Genomic DNA, 23045 nt, shown 5'->3' on the forward strand with positions numbered 1-23045 from the left:
TAGAGCGAGGCCCTTACTGAGTGAGCAGTGATTGGCACCTGTCAAAAGTTCTAGAGAATTCAGCAGTACACATGTGAATGCTCTAAGTTTACTGTTGTTGCTTTGAAATACTCATTTTAAATTTTGTCTCAAATATTTTTATGCGAAATGATTCCCCCATTCAGTGCTTGTTCTTTTTGAATGAATGTTGTATCTTGATTTAAAAAAACCAACTCCCTCTCCGTGGAGTTGTTCAGTGACATTCCCCAGAAAGGAGAGCAGACCCACTGAGACTGGCTTTCCAACATGAACCTATGATACAGTTTCTGGTAGGCTTTATCCCGCTCCAACCACTCTCACACGCTTTTCAGAAAATTCCATTCATTAGCATAAAACATAAGCTCTTACCTCAGTATGGATTCAAAATTGGGGGTGCCTGTCCCCCAGGCTTTCTCTCTGGGAGTGAATTAGGATCCGCAGTCCTCAGGGCTGGTGGGCTTCCCCAATGAAAGCAAGCTTTGGGTTGGAAGGGGGTGTTTTGTTCTCCAGCTTGGCTGCTCGGGAGGAGCCGGGATTTGTGACTGTGTTGTTAATGTGCTAGCACTTGCACGAGGATGTTCCTCAGGAAGCTGTTGTTTCAGTTCCTCAGAGAAGCTCCCCATTAAGAAGGATCTTTCAGCAGCATGTGGAGCAGGGGAGAAAAGAAGGAGGGAAGCTCTCTGCCATAAGCACCAAGGGGATACTGTATCAGTAGTCTTTAGTCCTAAAGATTTGCTTCTAAGACTTAATTGGAGCCAATGCATCTCATGGGAGGGGGAGGAGGAAGAGTCGTGGAGCAAGGACAGTAGCTGTTGTCCCTGCAAGTCGGGGACTCTTCATTTTGCAGCTGAATCAATACTAGGACTAATTATTTCTGGTGATCCTTTATGAGTTTGTAAGACATTTCTTTTGTTCTTCGTAATAAAAAACCCATTGTTTGATCAGTGACTGACTAATTATGATAAGTAATTCAAAACATTCTTGATGAAACTTGTCTGTTAATTACCATCCACAGCAAATGGAAACTAACAGGACAACAAGGTGTTATTAGTGCCTCCCTGTTCCCTGGAATTGACAAGATCTCTCTGTGGCATGGCCAATAAACTAGAGCTGCCAATGGTTAAAAAATAACAAACAGGCGGGAAAGTCATTGTAAAGTTACACAAAGGAGTACTGAAATATTACAAGCACGGGGGCGGAAAAAAATGTCAGCAGGTTGCCTGATCCTATTGCCCAGAGGGAGGAGAGCTGCTGTTTTGCTTACTTCTCAGGAGCCGGGAGACTTGGTAAATCAGTGTGGTAGCCGGGAATGCTGGCACTGTCTGTTTCTGTGTTGTGACTGTCCTTAGTACTGTGAATTTCCATCAACTCAATGGCACTTTTTTTATGCTTTTAGATTTCTACCTGGACAAGGACTGGTACTATATCCACAGATAGGAGACAAATTGGATATTATATGCCCAAAGGTGGACTCTAAAGCTGCCAGCCAATATGAATATTATAAAGTTTATATGGTTGATAAAGACCAAGCAGACAGATGCACTATTAAGAAGGAAAACACGCCTCTCCTCAACTGTGCCCGACCAGACCAAGACGTAAAGTTCACTATCAAGTTCCAGGAGTTCAGCCCTAACCTCTGGGGTCTTGAATTTCAGAAGAACAAAGATTACTACATTATATGTAAGTATAGTTCTGTTCATTACTTCTATTGACATTAGGATAAACTAACTAGGTTTGTATGGTTTTTGTTTCCCTGAAATTATTGGTGCCAAGAATCTTTGATGAATAGTTGCCCATTTTTTTGGTTGTTTTTCTTTGAAACTTGATTGATTTTAGGACTCTATATTAGCAATGTTGATTAAATATAAATACCCCAAAGGGGAAAAACTCCTAGAATGCTTGTAGTATTGAAATGAATGCATTATGTGAACATGCTTAGCATCTCTACCGACAAAATCATTTTTAAAGACCTTTGGTGAGATTTTCACAGGTGAATATTGAGCCTTTCTCTCCACCCACCCATCTATCCATCCATCCATCCTCGCACCGCCCTGTGTTGATTCTGTATCAGAAGCTGGGTTTTAGTGGGAGGGGTTCGACAGCAAGCAGCGGTCATGGGGAGTTTGTCTCATAGACTTACCTATCCAGAGAAGATGGAGCCCAAGGGTTAGAAGAATGAGGGTTCCAGACAAAGCAACATTGTACAGGGTCAGTTAAAACCACAGTCAGAAGAAGATAAAACTTGGGTTTGTTCAATGAATTATCCGCCACCCCCCCCCCACCAAATGCTTTGATACATTGTTTCAGGACCAGATGACATGTAGCCATTGCGTGGAGCCTGAAGCTAAGGTCAGGGCAGAAAAGGTCAATGGTGTGCACACCCCTGGGTGCCTACTGTGTGGTTACCACCTGCTGGTGCCAAACCAGGATTATTGGCAGGGCTCTGGGATGTGTCAGAGTGAAGTCTGAAAGACTGAAAAGTGCTTGTATCATCCCAGCAGTGGAAGCCTGCTACTTAATTTTATTTTAATTTTTTTTTTTTTTTGGTTTCTGATTATGCTCATACTTCAGTTGGGATCTCTGTTGTTTCTGTAGACTTTAACTCATTAGGAAACCGCCAGCTGCCGGTCTGGCTCCCCTCTCCCTTGGTGTGCAGATTGCAAGTCTAGCTTTTTCAACCAGCATAATTCACTGAATACTTACGTGGTGCTCTGTATACTAACAATATTTATAAACACATTAGCAATAGAAATAAAGGTAGTTATGGAAACTTGGTTCTCTGAAGGCATTTGAGATTTTATTTTGAAAGACAGAGTGGCAGAGAGTAGGTGGAAATGGAAAAGTGTTCATCCACTGGTGTAATCCTGAACGGTCGCGGTGGTTAGGGCTAGTTCAGGTCAAAGCCAGAGGCCCAGAACTCCGGGAGGTCTCACATGGGTAGCAGGGACCCAGATGTTCGGGCCGCATTCTGCTGCTTTCCCAGGAACATTAGCAGGGAAGCAGAGCAGCCTGAGCTTGAACCGGCTGTCCGATGAGAGCTGCCAGCGTTGCAAGCAGCAGCGTAACACAACGTGTCACCACGCTGACCCCTGAAGACAGGTTTACAGCCGACTTAATATATACAGACCAGTTTACTAAGAATGAGAAAGAACTGGTAGATTTTGTATTTAAAGGAACAATTACCATAAAATGAAAGTGAAAACATTCTAAGATGAAATGGAGCATATGGGAGAGTAAAGTATACAAAATAATATGACAATCCTTGAAAATACAAAATAGTTATGAGACAAAAAAAAAATGAAGACCTTATGCTTTTGGGAACCAAACAATGTTTCTTCTTAAGACTTTTTTTTATGGACATTAATGTTTATCACAACACTTAGTGCTGGATTAAGATGCTGATTCCCTGGGCAAGGGTTGGGGGAAGAAGCTGAGGTGCCTGCGGGGTGGGCGCAGTGCAGATCGCATGCCCTCACAAGTGCAGGGACAAGCCTGCAGTCCCAAATGGTTTATTTCCTGTCATTGTAGCCTGTGACTTCATCAAGATGACTGTGAATTCAGGATTCCCCTTGAGTCCAAGTAGAATTTCAATGAACAGAAAGGGTTAACCTTTATTCAGAAATACTATGCAAGAAATACAAGTTACTGAATGATTTACCAACGTCACTCTACTGTAGTCAGCATTTAGCAACTATTCTGTCATTGCACGAAAGATTTGTGTTTAGCAGCACAGTTTAAATTGCTATTAACCTAGACCATAATGGCATTTCTTACAATTGGGGGAAACCTGTTGTACCACATGAACTGGCTCATTGCAGGTACTGAGCTGTTCTGCCCTCCAGAATTCGCCTTCCCACTAGGACTTACAGTGTAAAAGCCCACTGCAATAGCCTGGATGAAAGAATCTTAAAATAGAGTTGAGGGCTTCCCCCTTGAGACAGCACAGAGCAGTGCTGGTTGGGAGACTGGCCCAGGGTTGGGTCAAGTTTCCAGGGCTCAGACAACTGCTGGCAAAGTCCAGAGAGGTGTGCAGCAGGAGTTAGGACACGCACTGCATCAGGGGCTTAAGACAGGGCTTCAGATGCAGGAAACAGACGCCAGACTCTCGCCTTCCCTGCTGCAGAGGCCATAGACGTGCTGCTGTCCCTTGGAAGGAGATGGAAAATGAGACACATTTGAAAGAGTTTTAAAGGTTAGACTTTGCATTGCTTCTTCAGGAATCCCAAGGTACCGAAACAATTAAGGGATTTGTGAAAGTCACTAACTTCCATATCAAACAAATACACACACACAGAGTCACAGAAGAAAAGGACAGTATGGGAGGGTGGTACATTCATAAAATAGTGTAAGGTAGCGTAAAGGAAAGTGGCAGAAATACACAAACATCTTCAATACTTCACAGCGTTGGTTTTAGACAGTAGGTCATGCTGACATTTGGGTTGCAGTGAGGCATACTTCTCATGCTTAATTCAGAATCTTAGTGTCAAGTTGATTGGCACCTTCACACCTGTAATTATTAGGAAGTTAATGGCTAGTATGTGTTGGTTTATTTCCAAGGGAAGGAAGTAAAAACATGAAGGTTTGGAGTAGTGCTTGATCTATTCCAATGGCGAGTAATCCAAGCAGACTCGGGGTTGGGTATATTCCCTACATGAGCAGCCTTGCAGACAAATTAGGCCACGAGCCCAGTTCTAGTTTCTAATTCTGCTGCCTAATGAGAAAGTCACCAGTTCTTGGAACGTGATTTCCATGTCCTGAATGTTGTACTGTTGCTGGTGTTCTGGCTCATGAAGCAGATCTCCTGTGCCGCCAGTTTGTGGCTGAACATGCACATCCAATAGAGGACCACCTGCTGTGTGGTTCTCCAGTTGCTGTGCGTTCTGCAAAGACAGCAAACTTGATTTGTAGTGTTACCTGACTTAAAAGATAGTCATCACAGTTTGGAGTTTTAAAAGTAAGCATTAACTTTTCATTTCAGCTGTATTTTTAGGCCCCCTGAAAAACCACTTAATTCCTTTAAGCAGTAGAATGACACAAGGATGGGCAACCTCATTAATCCTTCTCCTAGATGATTATTTGCCTTGACATGTGGTGAAATGATATAAATGGGCTTTCTTCATGTTTCAAATTGACTTTTTCAAATGACCTATTTCAGTAATTAGCCATGGGCTTAATTTGCATAAATAAGATCTCCCAATGTTGAGATAATGCTAATGAGCATATGGTCCGAAAGCCTCCTGTTTGCATTATGTCTAGATCTTTGATCCCCTTAGAACCGTGGGCAATATCTTGTGTAACTGAGAGTCGTTGTTATCCCTTCAGTAAGATTCCAGTGTTTGTGAAGCACCTGCGGTGAGGGTGCCCATTTCCAAGACAGGCGCATCTTAGACCTGGTCAGTCCTAGCTAAGAAAGCATGTCTGTGCTTACAGCTTCCATCTTGAAGGCCCTTTCTGTGCTTGATTATGTGAGTCAACAGGTGGTGCAGAGGCACCTAGCTTCTGTGCTGAAGGTTCCGTAGGTGGGTTACCACACCTTAGCTTAAAACCCTACGAGTACTGAGAGGGGCGTTTTCATCGCATAGGTCAAAGATGGACGCAAAATGCATGCCACTGTGTAACTCATTTATGTATTTATGTATTTATTTATATTTTGTTTATTTTTATCGGGAAGTCAAGTATACATAAAGGAGGAGAGACAGAAGGGAAGATCTTCCATCCATTGATTCACTCCCCAAGTGGCTGCAACGCCTAGAGCTGAGTTTATCTGAAACCAGGACTTCCTCTGGGTCTCCCACATGGGTGCAGGGTCCCAAGGCTTTGGGCCATCCTTGACTGTTTTCCCAGGCCACAAGCAGGGAGCTGGGTAGAAAGTGGGGCAGCTGGGACACGAACTGGCACCCATATGGGATCCTGACATATATAAGGTGAGGACTTTAGCCACTAGGCTACTGCAACAGACCTTCCTTTTTTTGTTTGTTTGGTTTTGTTTAAGTACAAAGCTATTAAAGAAAGAAAGTGATATTCATAAAGCGTGTTCCAGTTTTAGCCTGTGGGATTTGCACTATTCTGCAGGTCTGTTGCCAAGATAAGGTCTTGTGACATAGTTAAAAAGTCATCCTCTCCCAATATTTTTTGACGAGAAGTTGTTCTGTACAGCCATACCCCAGGGGATCGCAGTGATCTTGGTGGGGTCCCTCACTTCCCATGTCCTGGCAAAGTTTTCTGAAGCAGGAATTCCTCAGGCTCCCAGTTCGCTGAGCTGTCTTGAGTTCGTTTTTGTTTTGTTTTGTTTTGTTTTGTTTTGTTTTGTTTTGTTTTTTAATAAGAACCTGTAAAACTGGAGGGCTTCTCAGACAGCTTTGCTGTTTTGGAGGGGTGTATAATTCCACTTCTAAGCAAAATCGTAGAGTAAAACACATATATGTCTAACAAAACAATATTATTTAAGAAGCAGAACAGAACAGCAGATTCTATATTTTTGCTAAGCATATGTGTTTTCTGTTTTTCTTTTCTGCTCTTGATTTATTTATTTCTGGGATGTAGGTATGGCAAATGACAATAAAATATGCTGAATGTACTATAATCTCTTTCCCTAGAAAAACAGTTATGCACTCTTCCAAGTGTGTGTTTCATATAGTTATCTTCTGGACTGTCCAAGGGTCCGTGGGTTCTACAAATGGGCGATATACTTTAATTATTTAATGAACTTTTTATTCTGTGGTAAATATAACAAAAGCCAAATTTTCATCATTAATTATCAAGTCCAGCAGTATGGCAGCACAGACGTGTTACTTCTTCACCTTGGGGCAGTGGTTGATGTTGCTGGCATTGCTAAGTTAAAGCATTTAAACAGTTATTTAAACTTTTTTTTTTCACCCACAGTGGCAATTGTTGTGGTAACATGTTCATCAGAATCTTGCCAGAATGTACAGCCACATAGGCATGGAGAACCATTTTTTGTATGTGTGTGTATGTCTTTCACAATGACCAGCACCAAGCTGACCCAAAGCTGGGAGCCAGGAGCCAGGACTTGGGCCATCCTCCATTGCTTTCCCAGGCCACAGCAGAGTGCTATGTCAAAAATGGAGCAGCCAAGACAAGAACTGGTGCCCACATGGGATGCCAGCATCACAGGACAGAGGATTAGCTTGCTGAGACACCAGGCCGGCACTTACGGAATTTTTAAAAATGTATTTATTTATTTATTTATTTGAAAGTCAGAGTTACAGTGCTAGATGGAGAAACAGAAAATTTCCGGTCGTTTACTCCTCAGATTGCTGCAAGGGCCAGAGCTGGGCCAATCAGGATTTAGGAACCAGGGCTTTTATCTGGGTCTCCCACAAGGGTGCTGGGGCCATCTGCTGCTGCTTTTCCCTGGCCATTAGCAGGGAGTTAGATTGAGAGTGGAGTAGCTCAAACATTAAGCAGCGCCTATGTGGGAAGCTGGTTTGTCAGGCAAGAACTTGACCCAGAGGCCAGCTTTTACCTGAAGCTAGCCCCAAGAACCACAGCTTAGCACAGAAACTAAGTCTGGGTCTGATAATGCTGGGTGATATTCTGTATTTCAGTTTTTCCTTATTTTTATTTGAAAGGCAGAAATACAGACACATTATACAAACACACACACACTCATACACACAGACCAACCTTCTGTCTGCTGGTTCGCTACAGAATGCTTCAATAGTAAATGGATAGATTTACAGAGAGCATGAGCACTTCTGTCCACGGGTTCACTCCCCAAATACCTCCAAAGCCAGGGCTGGGCAGAACAGAACACAAGAACCTAAAACGCCATGTAGGCCTCGCAGGTGGATGATGAAACCCCATGTACTGGAGCAGTTGTCCCAGGAAGCTGGGATCAGCAACAGAACCAGACTCAAACACAGGAACTCTAATGTGAGAAGGAATCATCTCAAGCCAGGTCTTTATCACAGTACCAACTGAGCAATCTAGTTGTGAATTCTTGAGTATCCGTTTTGCACCTGCCCTGTGGAGTTGATTTGAGTTTAAATGGAGTGGGATATGTGAAGTGCTTACTGGCATGTTTTACAAGCATATCTGAAAGTTCACTTTGGAGCACAGGGCAAGTGTGAGATGGAAGGTGAGACATCCTGTGCCGTGCTCCAAGTTGGAGGACTTGAAAAGATAGCGGCAAGCATCCTTGATTTGAAGTCCTGTCATATAGTGAGTCACCAGAGTATTTACAAGTTAGAAGATCTGCCTTCTTGGCTTTCTTGTGTTGTAAACATTCCTTTGTCCCTGGGCTGCTTTTTTCAAGAAACATGCATTGACAAATCTTTTTGTTCTTGGAATTGCCCACACTTGTTTGTTAACTGATCTTTTGTTTGTAAGACCCAAAAGAGACAGATGGGGGAAGAATTTTCAGACACATATAAACATTTTTCCCACTTTCCATTTCACCAGCCTTGCCAGCACTCTTTCTCGGTTCTCTGTGATGCAAACAGAATATTGCTTTTTTATTATTATTGATAATTTCACTAGCAGCCTAACATAGTGTGAATCTGCTACCCAAGGGAGAACATGTCAGAATTCCCTTATCGCCCAGAGTGGCTGTAAAAGCACATCAGTTATTAGCTGATCACAAAGTTGTTCCTTTTTTTTTTTTTTTTAATAATATGGGCTTTTTTTTGCCTATACAGAAAGTTTTCCCAGAGTATATCAGAAAAACTCCCCATTGAATTCAAAGTTCTTTTCACTTAAGGAAAAAAGGTCTAGTTTCTGCCTAATTTGAGGTTGTGATGAGAAACTTCTAGCTCTCAGGTCCAATGGAGTTAGAAAGAAATTTGTCCCAGGCCATTGTAAGATGATAAGGTTATTGTGGGTGGAGACTCTGCAATGAATGGTGTCATCTTTTGCAATACTGACAGGTTATCTCACCTAAAGCTGGAAAAATAATTGCATGAGTACCATTCATTATTCCCCCAAAACCCAAGGAAAGAGTAGCTTAACTGGTTGTTAAAGCAAGGAGGAATTGCTGTGGGAGGGTGAGACTTGAAGCCATCTATGCAAAGTGGGTGTAAGAGCATATGAGGAATGAAGGAAATTGCTTAGCAGAATCTAGGATGATTTAGGAATTGCCCAGAATAAAACTGCCTTTATTATTTCATAAATGCATCTTAATATCTCTAGCCTCTATATTTATAGCTTTTTAAAGGTTCACTTAGATTTATAAATAATTGAACAATACCGGAGACCAAGTACAAGCATAAAAGAGGACAAGTTCTTTCTTAACAGCCTTTAAATATTCATTATGAAGATAAAAATTTAAAGCCAAATAAAACACTTAAAAAAATAGCTGAGAGGCATAGACAGACATAAAAAAGATTACTTTGAGAAAATTTATGTATACAGTTCTTACGAGTCTCACATTTGTTCCTAAAATTCCAGTATCTCAAGCTGGGTGTTTGATCACTTAGGGAAGTGTGTGGCCTTCACATACTCTTATCTCACTTTCAGGTCTAAAAACACAAGTGACAGAACAGCTTTTGCTGCGGTGAGAAAACCAGAAGTGAGTGTGAGCTGCCTAGTGCCTGTAAGAGGTGAAACTCAGTCTGAAATGTGAGAGGGAAAGCCTGGTCCATGGCCATTGGACCCTTTGACCAATGTAGACAGTGTATGACAGTGTCTCCCATGTCATGCATGTAGCATGTGTAACAACAGTTAAGATGGTCTCATGGCATGCATAACAACTACACTATGACAGAGAGAAAGAATACATACACACAGGTGCATATGTAACAAGCCTGAAGCTAATATACCAACATACACAGCACCGCATTGTGGTAATAGAGAATATATAAATACGTACTACATACACAACAAGAGTAAAGATAGTTGCCAGCATACATATAGTCCCTATGCTGTGATAATAAATAGCCACACATATGCTGCATACATAGCAATGGTCAAACTGATACATCTAACCTACATTACACCTGCATTATGATGGTAAAGAGAGAATACATAGACTACACACATAGCAGTAATAAAGCTACTGTAGCAGTAGACAGAGTGACTATTTTGGATAGTAAGAGAAGATAACTACACACACCCTGCATACATACCGAGACTGAGGCAGCCCATGTCTTGGGAGCCATCAGCTGTCGTTTATATGCCTTCAACATTGAACAGGAAAATACTGCAGAGTAGTAGCAAAGGAAGAAGGCCCATTGGGAGAATGTGATTAATAATAGCAATTTGTGACATGTTCTAAATTTTCTTTTTTTGTCAGCAATTAATTCCATTTGTTCAATAAAACTATACTCTTTTGTGTTTTTATGACATTAAAATACCTTGATCCCATCAACTAAGTAGGAAATTGCTGGGGTAGAAAAATTATTTAAAATATACACAGAGAGAGGCGGTAGGAAACTTCAGCTTTCCTTAGCCAAGTGCAGACGCTGCAGTTGTTGCGTGACTGCGTGAGCATGTGGGTGAGTGGACTGATGGACATTCCCAACCTTGAGAGGTGTGGCTCTTCCTTGTGGAAGAGCCAGGCTGTGTCCCTAAAAGACACTGTGCTTTACAAGGGGCTCTTTGCATAAAGGTAGACTCCTTTTGTTTTTTTTCCCGATGGTAAATCAGAAGATGAAAGTATTCTCTCACTGAAGCCAACAAGTGGAAAATCGCTCTGGCTTGTCAGAATCCATGGAACATGGCCCTGAACAGAAGTAGGTTTGTGTGTCGGGCAGTGCAGACAGCGGCTCTCTCTGTGGTCAAAGCATCATGTCCATCTGAACGTGTGAGATTCCAAACTGTCAGCAGACATGAACTCAGTCCCTGGGCAGGTCCCACCTCCTAGGGATGAACTCCGCCCCAGAGGAACACCCCGCACGTCAGTGGTGTTGCGCTCGCACTTTCAGGTCATTAATGTCATTGCATGTGATCAGGTGCAGAAGGCTGAGCTGGGAGTTCGGCAGTTGCATCCTATCCTCACGGACCTTCCACTCGGGCCCCTTATTGGCAGGACAGTCCCTTATCGGCATAAGAATGATTTAATGGTGAAGATGGTTCAAGCTAGAGAACAGGCAAAGCGGGGTTTGACGAATAGTTCACCCCAGCACATGATGTTTCATGGTTAGAATACTTTCATTAGATACTATCATCGTCCCTTGACTGGGAAGTTCCATTTTTAAAAATCTGTATGCTTAAATAAAACTAATGGACAATAGGGAATTATGTTTTATCTTTAGAACTCTGACATCATTCTTTAAAAAGAAAGCAGCATATGAGTTCATCATTACTATCAACGTGGTCATCTGGCCAACTATTTTTAAAACACAATTCTTTCTAAGTGAGTTATGGCCATCTTAAAACTGACTGCTGTGGAACGGCAGTGACTCGTTCACCACTGTTGATCAGATCCTCGCCGTATTAACCTCACACAGACGCTCTCTGGAAGCCTATGAGAGGAAAATGCTGTAGAGATAGAGATGGATGTATGAGTGAAGTCATGCTGAATTTGGCTGCTAATGAGAGATGCCACCTGCATAAACCATGATAGCCTTTAGCAGTAAACTCTCAGGCTCAGAAAATGGTGTTTTGCTTCAACAAAATTCATTAAAAACCAAGACAACAAGATGTTGAGAATAATGTTGGCAGGTGGGGGTGATATTTTGAAATAACTTTGTTGCTTTAAGCTTGCTTCTGGTAAAGAAAGAGAAGTGGGTTAGGGTGGGTGGTTTATTGCCAGAATTGTTTAATGCTCCTCAGAAAGGGATCAGGGCATGGAACTGCACCTGCAGAGCCTCCCTTGGCACTTCCTGCTGTGCACACAGTGGGAGCTTATAAGCATACCGCGCTGCTTTGTCACTCTGGATGGATGGAGCCCATTGGACTGCATCGTCAGAGGGTTGACCTATCACATGCACTTGAATGTACACATCTACACACATGTGTAGACGCCTTCTTGACCGTTTCAGGACGCTCCTGGACTGTTCTGAACGTTAACTATAGCCCTTAGCATTTTCAGTGACTGTCACTTGGTTCTCTGGGGCCAGGCTGGTGTATGAATGAACTGTGAAAGAATGTGTTACATATATGATGCTGACTGCTTCATCTTGTGGCCTTAGTGTGTAAATAATGCAATAGGCTAATATGTGGGCAGGCACTGCCTGTTACACAGTATCCTCATGCCTCTCCCTTGCCCAGTGAAAGTGGCTATGGAATCTGTGTCGTTAAAATTTGTAAGTACATATAGCAGAAAAGCTTTCAAAGCTCTTAGCAGCCACACATTCAAAAGTTGCTTATTTCTGACCTGGCAGTAGAATATCCTATCATTGCTCTTGATGCTGAACAAACAAAACTGTGCCATTTGATGAGGGGCATCCATTTATACTTGATCTTGGTGCCTTGGCTCCTTTTTAATCCTAGAAAACGAGAGAGAGGGTCTAACACGACTCCACGTGTTCCAGCTCGTTTCTGTTGATCCTGTTGTGTAGAAGTCACAGGGGCTAAGCCAGAGATTACTTCTCCAGGCATGACTTGCTGCTTTAATTTTTCAGAACACAGCACAGCAATGTGGTTTTAACGCAAGTGATTCTTCCTCCATCCTGGAACATTGTTTCCTTGGGTGAGAAATTCACACATCCTACAGCACTGATAGTTTTACACTATTTGAGCTGTTCCCTGCATGCAAAACAGAAGTTAAACAAATGTCAGTAAGAGCTAGCTCATCTTGTCAAGTGGAAAGCTTCTTAAAAAGAATTTTCTGGTGAATATTTCAATGTGTATGTTTCTTTCAATATAATATTGCTCTATATTTTTTCTTTTATAAATGAACCCTTAAAATGAAAAGAAGATAAATGTGGTGGCCCGGGCCTGGCCATTTCGAGCATTTGGGTAGGGAACCAGGGACTAGGTGGAAGATCCTTGTTCACCTGTCTTTGTCTCCTCCCCCACTCAGGCTTTCAAGTAAAGGAAAAACAATTGTAAGTTTGTTTAAAGATTTAATTATTTTTATTGGAGACTCAGGTATACAGAGAGGAGGTGAGACAGAGGGGAAGATCTTCCATCCAATGATTCACTTCCTAAGTGGCCGCAACAGCCAGAACTGAGCCGATAGAAGCCAGGAGCTTCTCCTGGGTCTCCCATGTGGGTGCAGGGATCCAAGGCTTTGGGCCGTCCTCGACTGCTTTCCTGGCTACAAGCAGGGAGCTGGAGGGGAAGCAGAGTAGCTGGGACAGGAATCAGCACCCATATGGGATCCCGGTGTGCGTGCGAGGTGAGGACTTCAGCCACTGCCAACCGAGCTGGGCCCAGATTGTAAGATTTTTGAAAAATTCTAATGTAGAACTACAGAAAATATACTCACTCACAAAAGAAAAAATAATAACTTTTTTCTTCTAACTTTTATCACATGATAGTTTCTATTTCAGAAGTTTTATTAAATAACCTTAAAGAAACACACATCTGTTTATGTATGAAGAGAACAGTGCCGTTTCCAAGTTTATAACCTTTCTGCTTCTGATTTCTTAAGGACTAACCACGGCAGTTGACACATTAAAAACACTGGTTTGCATTCTAGGTATTTCACCCTTTGTAGAATGTATTCAGACCAGGTGTGACATTTTTGAATTTAAGTTGATATCAGAATGTTAAGTAACTATTCCAGGGTTACATAGTCACATTAAGTAATTATATTTTTATCAGCAACCTGTGACTTAACATTCCTTTTGTTGGTGGTGGTAATGGGGTTTTGGTTTATTATCATTTGTTTTTTACCATTCCAAGATTGGGTAGCCCTGGTAGAAGAAAGCAGTAACCTAGTTGGTGGACCACAGTGACTGTTTAAGTCTTGGTCCTTTTCTCCCTGGATTAAGCTTTTCTAGTTCCTCTGTTGCCAGATAACGGTGTAGTCAAAAGTTCTGCTTGAGCCTCAGACAGCCTACATGGGTTAGCCAGGCCTAGGAGACCATGGTCAGAGGGACCCACCCCGGGATGGCTGGGTGGGAAGGCCCTGCCCAAAGCCAGTGTGATGTGGCAGAGGGCTTTAGGAAAATGACTTTTGTTAAATGATCAAATGACAGTGAAGTGTGTCAGCACAGCTGTAGGGAAGGGGCAAGGTTCCATCCTCGCTACTCGCGCTTTTCCCGACCCTCTGTGCTGATCCTCCCTCTGTCTGGCGAGCTCATGCCTTCATCAGCTCTCTAGCCTATCCTGACACTAGCCCAATAAAGCTCTATTTTAAAATAATTTGAAATGTTCTCTGTAGTATTAGTAGTGTTTCTTTCTTTAAGAACCTAAGATTTTGCCCGCGTAGTTATGCCTCTGTTCTGAGAGTTCTGTAGCGCCTCATGTCTGTTGAGGAGGCCATGTATTGACATAGATGCAGCAGTTTGCTTCTCCATGGGGTGACATCTTAAGTTCTGACCACAAGTGCAGAACTGGAAACTGCCCTGTGAGGTCTGTGTCCAACCTTCGGGGCCAAACAATTGACAAAGACAAGTTAAAATGTAACTTCCTCTCCTTGGAGATGAACTGGAAAATGCAGCCAGAAATAACCTGCCCTGTTAGTCTCCTTGACTCCTCACGACTGCCCGCCCCTCTCTCTGCTCCAGGTAGGAGCTGCAGACCTCCGGGGAGCCCAGAGCCTGGCTTTTCGTGTGCTCTTTATGTGCCTTCACTCCCACAGTGCCAACCCAGGGCACTTTGCTGAGCAGCAGCCTCTGGCCAGTGCAAACCACACCCAGGAGGGGAGACAATGCAGTGATTTCTACATATTCACTATACACAAGCAGGTCCTTGAAGCAAAAGCTTTTAAAAGCAAGTCTTAAATGCCCATGTATCTTTATTAAGCCTATTTTCCGGCAGCTTAGAGAAACTTTTCTAGTGGTTTTTAATTTCATTAGGTCTGTTATTTCCCTGGGCCAAGGGGGAGAAATGTCTGGGCACTAAAAGCTTAGGTGCAACAAAGTTACTTTTCTCTATCTCCCAGTGATTAAGTGCAATTTCATCCATTTAGTAATACTGTGATTGTGGCTGCATTAGGTAAAACGGGTAGAGAAACACAAAGAAAAACTGAGCATTAATGCGATAACAATTTATTTTTACTCTTTCTCTAAGTTAAAAAGTCCATGTACATTCAAATGAGCAATAAAAACAATTGTAAAATTGCTGAAAAGGAAATAGATTTTATTTCCCAGCATTAACCCATTTTTGTTAGTTTTCAAAATCAGCCGTTAAGCCTGGTAAGGCTTCTGGGTGAAGGGCTGCTGCAGGAGAAGTTGAAATCTGAACCTTGTGGCTTTCCTGCAGAGCCGACTGCCAGTAAAGACGCACAATCCGGATGGGACATTCTGGGCCGTGCCATTGTTCAAGGTCGGGGGTGGGGACCTTTAGACTGCGGTTCCCAAGGAGGGTGTGGTAGGGAAGAGGGAAGTGAGTTTTTCACCGTAGGAAATCATATTTCTGTCAAACACAAAAGACCCTGAAGTCCTTCTGGATTGTTCCGCTAGCCTCAGGAGTTTCAGTCAGCAGTGACATGTTAAAACACAGCTTCCTATGATGGCCCTGTTGAGCTCCTTTTGAAATCAGCAAAGCTAAGATGTGACTGGAAAAGGCCCTCATGAGCTCAGAACCTTCTGGTCTCATAGCCCCATGCTAGTCCTGTACTCTCCCCAGACAAGCCATGGAAGACCCAGGGTGGGACATCATCTGACTGTCACCTCTGCCCCACTCAGGACTTTCTGCATGTGTGTATGTATTCAAGGTTGACAAAGTAGATTTATTGCTAAGCAGCACAGTCTCTCCACTCCCATCTTGCAATCTCTGGATGCTAACTTCCCTTTGCCATTGACACTGTCTGTCTCTAGAGTCCCCTGTGCCCTGGGGTTGTGGGCCTGCAGGCTGAGTCACTCTTCTTGCAGGCATCCCATTTGCTTCTACTTTGGCAAAGGGTACACAGGTAGTTGCCCCCTCTGTAGGCGTGGTTGGGCTCATGTTTGCAATGGACTAAGCTTCACGTGCCTGCATCAGCCTGGCTGGTATTCACTTAACACTGTTTTGTTTGTCTTCAAATTCTCTGATTCTTTTCCCCACCCCCGCTCCAAATGAAAATACATTAATCTGTGTACTCTGGTCCCTAGGTCTTCTTTGCCCATCTACCAGCTCCACAGTCAAATCTTCAGTAAGAAAAGGATCCATCATTTAACTTTAGCTTGGAAGCACTTTTTCATGGAGTTGTGTGTGTGTGTGTGTGTGTGTGTTAAAACGCTGCAGTTTCATTTGAGTTAAGTAAACTAAACATTTGAAACCATTAGCCAAATAACAGTATCAGATTTCTGCTTTTTTCTATATGAAGTCATGTTTTAATTTAAGGAAAAAGGCACATCCTGTAAACACTGCATTGAAAAACTGAGTGCTATTGTGAAACTGTCCCAAAGTGGCGCCTGTTCCTGGACAGCCCCAGTGCCCGAGATCCTTGGGGGAAAGGACCCCTCACGATTTAGGCACCTGTTTGGAGTAGACAATGGAGGAGGGTCAAGAATTGTTTTTAAAGAGAGAAGGGCACATGTTGTGGCACAACAAGTTAATATTCTGTGACACCAACATCCCAAACTCATTTGAGTCCTGGCTGCTCCATTGCAGCTCCAACTCCTTGCACCTCAGATAACAGCCAAAGATGGCCCAGGTCCTTGATTCCCAACCGCCCATGAAACACACCCGGGTGGAATCTATGGCTCCTGGCTTTTGCTCAGCCCAGCCATTTGAAGAGTGAACCTGTGGAACAAAGATTTCATTCTGTCTCTTTCTCTCTGTCATTCTGTCTTTCAAATAAGTAAAATAAATATTTTTAAGTTAGTCCTTTCAGAGTCCCAGAAGCACCCAAGAATTTTATTTGTTACTTAACTGGTGAGCATTTTGTCAACAATCCACAAGGCAAATGTTGATTTCTTGTCACATGCCCTTAAAAAAAAAAGGCATCATTAGGGGGTCTGATGTCCAGATTTCCCAGGAAAAGCTGAGTCAGCAACCCCAGGAGAATGAGCTGCAGTTGTGGGACTGGGACTTGGAGAGAAGCAGAGTGGTTTAGGAGAAGCAGCCTTTGTGTTTCAGAAGGACAACAGAAGCAAAAGTGGATTCTTCCCAATGACAAGGCAATAGGTGCCTTTTCCCAGGGGTATAATCGGCAGGACTTGTTTGCTGACTACACTTTGGTAAGCAGCTTGGTTAAAAGAATGATTCGGCGATTTCTTTCTGCCAGAGCAGCTGTCCCCTTTTCAGGCCCTGTCAAAACACATGACTCTGATAAGCAGAGTAGGAAGTGATTGAAGCAGCAGAAATGTATATGAAACACTTCTGCTGCTTACCCCTTGAACCTTAGAGGAGAGAACGTGTCCAGTGCTGCCTGCCACCTTTTCTCTCCTGGAGCGTGAACTGTAATTGAGAGCCTGTTCCTCATTAAAGCACCTGGCAGCCTGGCTCTCACCATGTTAGGGACAAAGCCATTCCGAGACAGAACTGTAATGTGCTTAACCAGAGAAGAACATACGTAACTGTGGAAAAATACTGAAGGCTCCTGCTGCAGCCCCTCACTGCTGTGCTGGGGAGTTCTCACCCGGGTTGCCCGGAGGCCTGACTGGGCAGGGCGTGTGGCCAAGGCCTCTCCCCAGCTGCCATCTTCTGCAGCCACGAGCTGTCTTGAAGACGGTGGCCAGCCTTGACAATGGCGACCAGCCCACATGCGTTCTTGTCTGTTTCACAAAATGGTGGGAAGTCAAGTTCTTTTAAAGGCCTGTACTTTGATCTGTAAGGCTGGAGAAGGCAGAAAAGGGGCTGTGGGAAGACTCTTCTCCCTCTGTTTACACGACTTGGATGCTTGACAAGCAGAGCATCAAGCTAATTGTTCTGGAAGCAGGAAATCTGTAGCGAAGGAAGCAGGTGCCATGCAGCGATTACTACGTTTTGAAGTTACCGTATTAACTCTTCTGCTGTCCTGAACTTGTCCCCAGGGAATCCCTAGGCTTTTGGGGGAGATGCTGTCCTTTTCTGGCTGAGGAAGGAGACTGGAGTAGATCTAGACCCAGAGGGCATACATGGCAGCAGTGCCTCCAGTATCCATTTTTCTTCATTTGTTTTTCTTTTTCTTTTCAGCTTTCAGCATCCCATATCTTCAGAAAACTTGTGACTAAAAGTGAATTCTTATTTTTCAAATTGTTTTCAGACATTTCATGTTCATGTAAACTTGGCCTATTGATTTCCTGATTTTTCTTTATTTTTTGTTTTGTCCATTTTATTTTTAATCAGCTACATCAAATGGGTCTTTGGAGGGCCTGGATAACCAGGAGGGAGGGGTGTGCCAGACAAGAGCCATGAAGATCCTCATGAAAGTTGGACAAGGTAAAGACCATCTGTTGCTTCGTGAAGCCACTGTGAGCCGGCTGAGCCCCCCCACCCCCAGCTCATGTGGCACCAATGTTGGTGACACCCACCCTCATTTCTCCTCCTTTAAGTTTTTACGAAAGCGAGCCCTTGTCTGCACCTGAGCCAGTGACACATCTCTTCAAGTCTGTGTAAAAAACCAGCTTCTCCTATTGGAGATCCCTCGAAAAGCTAAGACTAGCCAGGTAGAATGTCCACTGTCGCGTGTGTGTGTATATGTATATGTCTATATACAGACATGCATATATATAAGTATATACACATTGTTTTCAAAAGCAGAACCTTTGATTCAGAATCGCGGTATCCACAACCAAAGCTCTTATGCTGCAGTTTTGCTCTTATCTGAAGCTTGTCTACAGAAGAGTTTTGTTCGTTGCACCTTTTTCACATGTAGATAGCCTATTGTGCAGTGATTCTTCTAATTAAAGTTGGTACAGTAGTCAATCAACTTGCATCATTAAATTGAAATGTCATCTGCAATGCTTTGCCTGCCAAATGCAAGAATCCCTATAGTTTCCACAGATGGCCTCACAATCTAAACCTCTGAAATAACTAGTATAACCATTTTGTCTTAAAAGGAAAGTTGTATTCTTGTATTTCACAGCGCTTTGCATAAAGAATCTCATGTTCATTGCTATTCATGCTTGCTAAGATGTATATGCAGCTCCTAAAAGCAGATCCCATCAGATGTCACTGCTGTCAGTAACCACTGATCTTTCATATAGATGCGAGTTCTGCTGGATCAGCCAGGAACAATGATCCAACAAGACGACCAGAACTAGAAGCTGGTACAAACGGAAGAAGTTCAACAACAAGTCCCTTTGTAAAACCAAATCCAGGTATAGCCATGCGATTGCTTGTGTTTGTGGCATGTGTGTGGGAGAGCGAGCGAGCATGCATCGCATTCCAGTTACTTCTCACGAGATAGAACAAAGAACTTCTGCACTGCTAGGATTAACTGGTTCTTACGGATGCCAGTAATCCTTGCTCTCCGTGAGTTTTTACTAATTACACTCAATGAGAACGACATAATTCATTCCCTTGAAAGTCTTAGGTTCAAAAGAGTAGAACTCATCAGCTACAAGTGCTCCGCTCTGTCAGACCCACGTTTTCATTGGTCGACACTTTATCGAGCTGGTTGTCAACACCGGCTTAGAGCTGATGTTAATGTATATATAATTAATGTTGTAATCCCTGATCTAATTATATCTAATCCACAAAGAGCCTAACTGATCCTCTTCGGAATTTTACAGAGTAACCCTGTAAAATATTGCACAGAACGACATTTTGCAGGTAGCAAATATTTTTGTTTCTTTCCTTTTTTTTTTTTTTTTCAAATCTTCAGTGCAGGTTAAAATATCACAGGGTCAGAATGCCGGATAAAACTGGCTGTCATTGAGACGTTCATGTTCGTTAGTCGTGAGCCGGGTTCCTGGCTGTTTACCGTGCTAGTGAGTGTTGTACACAGTTGCACAGAAGTCAGCATTCCGTGTTCGGGATCTCCGTGCACTGGCCTGTAGTTGTGAGCTGCTGCCTGTGCAGCAGCACCCGGCTCTTTCCAGGAGTAGAGAAGGGAAGTTGTTTTTTCTAACTTTCAATGACAAGAGGTGTCAGAATCCCTGTGACAAACTGATAAATGGGTAATAGAATGATGCCAGGCAGTTTCTTAGTGCTTAACATTTGGGCTGGCAGTCTGTTCAGCATGAGCGCGTCTGATGTCTTCCAAATGTATTTTAAGCGCAAATCAAATAATATGCGGGCGAGTTGGGAGCTGAACATCTTCCCAGGCCTTCCCGCTCTTGCAGTGTTGCTTTTCAAGACAGCTGCCAAGAGTTCCAGGCTGCAGGAACGCCCAGGCGAGCGGCAGGGCCTACCTGAGTCTCACCCTACGCCCTCCCTGCCCTAAGTTCCAGCCCCAGAGCTCAGGTTAAGGGATGAGCACGTATGGGATCTTCCGTAGCTGGAAAAGGAATGGGTTTGGGGTCATGGAAAGGGACTCAGCACCTTCTCTGCTTTTTCCAATTGAGTGTGTCTGCTGTTTGAGTTGTTCTACAGCTTGGCCATGTTTGTTTGCATCCATGGATGTCGTGGGACTGGACGGTGACCGCCTCTGTTCTCTTGTGTGCCCCCGCGTCCCATGCAGGGTCTAGCACAGACGGCAACAGCGCCGGACATTCGGGGAACATGCTCGGTTCCGAAGTGGCCTTATTTGCAGGGATTGCTTCAGGATGCATCATCTTCATCGTCATCATCATCACACTGGTGGTGCTGCTGCTCAAATACCGGCGGAGACACCGGAAGCACTCGCCGCAGCACACGACAACGCTGTCTTTGAGCACGCTGGCCACGCCCAAGCGCGGCGCCAACAACAACGGCTCTGAGCCCAGTGACATTATCATCCCACTGAGGACTGCCGACAGCGTCTTCTGCCCACACTACGAGAAGGTCAGCGGGGACTACGGGCACCCGGTGTACATCGTGCAGGAGATGCCACCACAGAGCCCTGCTAATATTTACTACAAGGTCTGAGCACCGCGCGCACACCTGTGCGCCGCACCCGCGCTCTCCTGAAGGGGACTGGCCGCCCTTGACGGCTCCGCGCCAGCCCGGAGGCTGGTGGATTGACTGTTGCCCAGGGTCTGGGAGAGGACCCCGCGGAGCTGGACAGCCAGGACACTCGCCAGAAGCTGCCCCTTGGACTGCTGTGCCGCTGCGGAGCCGCGGGCTGGCAGGGGCCCTGAGCGTCCTGGGAAGGCTGGCCTCAGCCCTGCCCATGGCTCTTCCCCAGGGGCACACCGGACTGGCCCCATGGACCGGGCCCGAGGGAAGGTTGGCAAAGCTCCCTCAGCGCCTCACCTCTCCTGTGCCCTGGGGCCTGGGGCCCTGGCCTGAGAGCCCTCACTTGTGTTGCGTGCTCTTGGCTGCAACCCCTCTCCCTGGCAACATTATCTGTGCACCGCCCCCAGCCACACCCCGGGCTGTGCCATGCAGGAAGACTAGGAGGTGATCGGTGGTGGAGGGCAGTATGGCCATGACAGCTCAGGGCTGCTGCCTGGGAAACATAAAGTTGGGCAAGTACGAAAAAGAAGAAAAAAAATTTTTAAAAACACAATTAGGTAGCACAGCACTTTGGTTTTATGGGATTGAAGAGATAAGCAGGAGACAGGCTAATTCGCGCAAGGGATGGCGGTGCATGGCTAGGGGGAGACAGCGACACGCAGGGAGGTGGGCATGGGCACAGGCTGGGGTGAGAGGGCCCCGTGGTGGCCAGGGGGGAACTGTGTGGTACTGGCAATACAGATGTCGGGGTGGAGGTATCAGTCTGCTCCAGCCAGAGAGGTCTGGAGCAGACCCAGCTGCTATACTTAATGCTTATTAAACACAGGGAAAACATTGGGGGAGGGGGGTGGCGAGCAGCAGACAGCGCAAGTCTGACCCGGAAATGGGAAAGCCAGAGGTCAGACAGGTTATGATGCCATCCGCGCCCCTTGGCTTGAGTGATGGCGTCTCAGATAGCAAAGGGAGGTCAGGGCAACCCATCCCTGTCCTGTGCCCCCCACCCACTGAGCCTTAGAGATGCTTGGGTCGGTGAATGCCAGTGGTGTGTATTTATAGTAGGTGTACAGAACACAGGGTGAGGAAGGGAAGAGCAGGGAGCTACTGATATATAGTTTTCAGTTGCACACAGAACACACGGGAAGATAGGAAATCCACTGTGGTGAAACAAAGTGATGCCCCAGCTGCTCAGTGCATTAAAAGGCATGATGATGATGATGGTTGTAAAATTGGACTGCTTACTTCTGGGAGCAACAGAGTCCTCAGAAGGTATCCCACAGAACCCTCTGGTCAAACACAGACTCCCCCAAATACCAGGTGCTCCCTGGGACCACATCGCAGAGTCCACAGTGACAAGGCATTTACCTCCATGTGGGGTCTGTCCCTGCCTCGTAGAGCCTCCAGTGGTCCCCCCTCCGAGGGGCTAGGAATACAGGTTTAGCCTTGGCTCTCTCTCCCCACCCTACCCCTCTCTCCCTCCCTTCCTCCTGGGAAACAAGGAGTACCAACAGGAACCCTACATTTTATGTGCTATGCAAAACAGACATCTCTCACATGGTCCTGTTACTATGGTAACGTGTGCTTTCCAAAGTGGGAGGTGGCGATGAGGGTGTGGAATGCAGCAGCAGCATTCTGAGGCCCTCAGGCCTCCAGTCGTCACAGAAATTCGTATCCCCTGAACCTAAAATTCTTAATTCCTGATCCTGAAAATGATGATGTTGGTCCAAAGTGTGTGAGTGTGTGTGCGTGTGCGTGGCATATGTGTGTATATGTATAATATATATCCACAGCATATATATTATACATATATATATACCTCCTGTTTCTGTGGAGGGTTGCCATGGTGACCAGCCACGGTGCATACATATGGGAGTCTTCCCAGCATCCTAGCCTTCCCCGGAAGAGCACTCCTACAAGATTTCCTTGAAGCCATCACATGTTCTCCTTTTACGATGGGGGGGAGAGGACCCAAGAAGGGAAAGGGGTGGGAGGAATAAGAAACAGGCTGATGTTAATGAAATCCAACGTGTATTGTCATTGGCTGGCTACGTTTTGGTCATGTGTTAAAC

General features: G+C 44.6%; 1 protein-coding gene across 3 annotated transcripts in view; it reads left to right on the top strand.

Moving 5' to 3' along the window:
• The window catches only part of EFNB2 (ephrin B2), a 40961-nt gene extending 20007 nt beyond the window's left edge, over positions 1-20954 (top strand). The window contains exons 2-5 of one of the 3 annotated variants that reach the window (XM_040991151.1): positions 1415-1698; positions 18286-18378; positions 19146-19259; positions 20564-20954. In XM_040991151.1, coding sequence (XP_040847085.1) covers positions 1415-1698; positions 18286-18378; positions 19146-19259; positions 20564-20949 — 877 coding nt within the window. In that variant the 3' untranslated portion in view covers positions 20950-20954. The remainder of the gene's footprint in view (positions 1-1414; positions 1699-18285; positions 18379-19145; positions 19260-20563) is intronic. The other 2 variants (XM_040991152.1, XM_040991149.1) reach the window with 2 other exon arrangements.
• Positions 20955-23045: the final 2091 nt, after the last annotated feature.

This window comes from Ochotona curzoniae, unplaced genomic scaffold (assembly GCF_017591425.1).
Source record: "Ochotona curzoniae isolate NIBS_2020 unplaced genomic scaffold, NIBS_Ocur_1.0 contig_64, whole genome shotgun sequence".
Lineage (NCBI taxonomy): Eukaryota > Metazoa > Chordata > Mammalia > Lagomorpha > Ochotonidae > Ochotona > Ochotona curzoniae.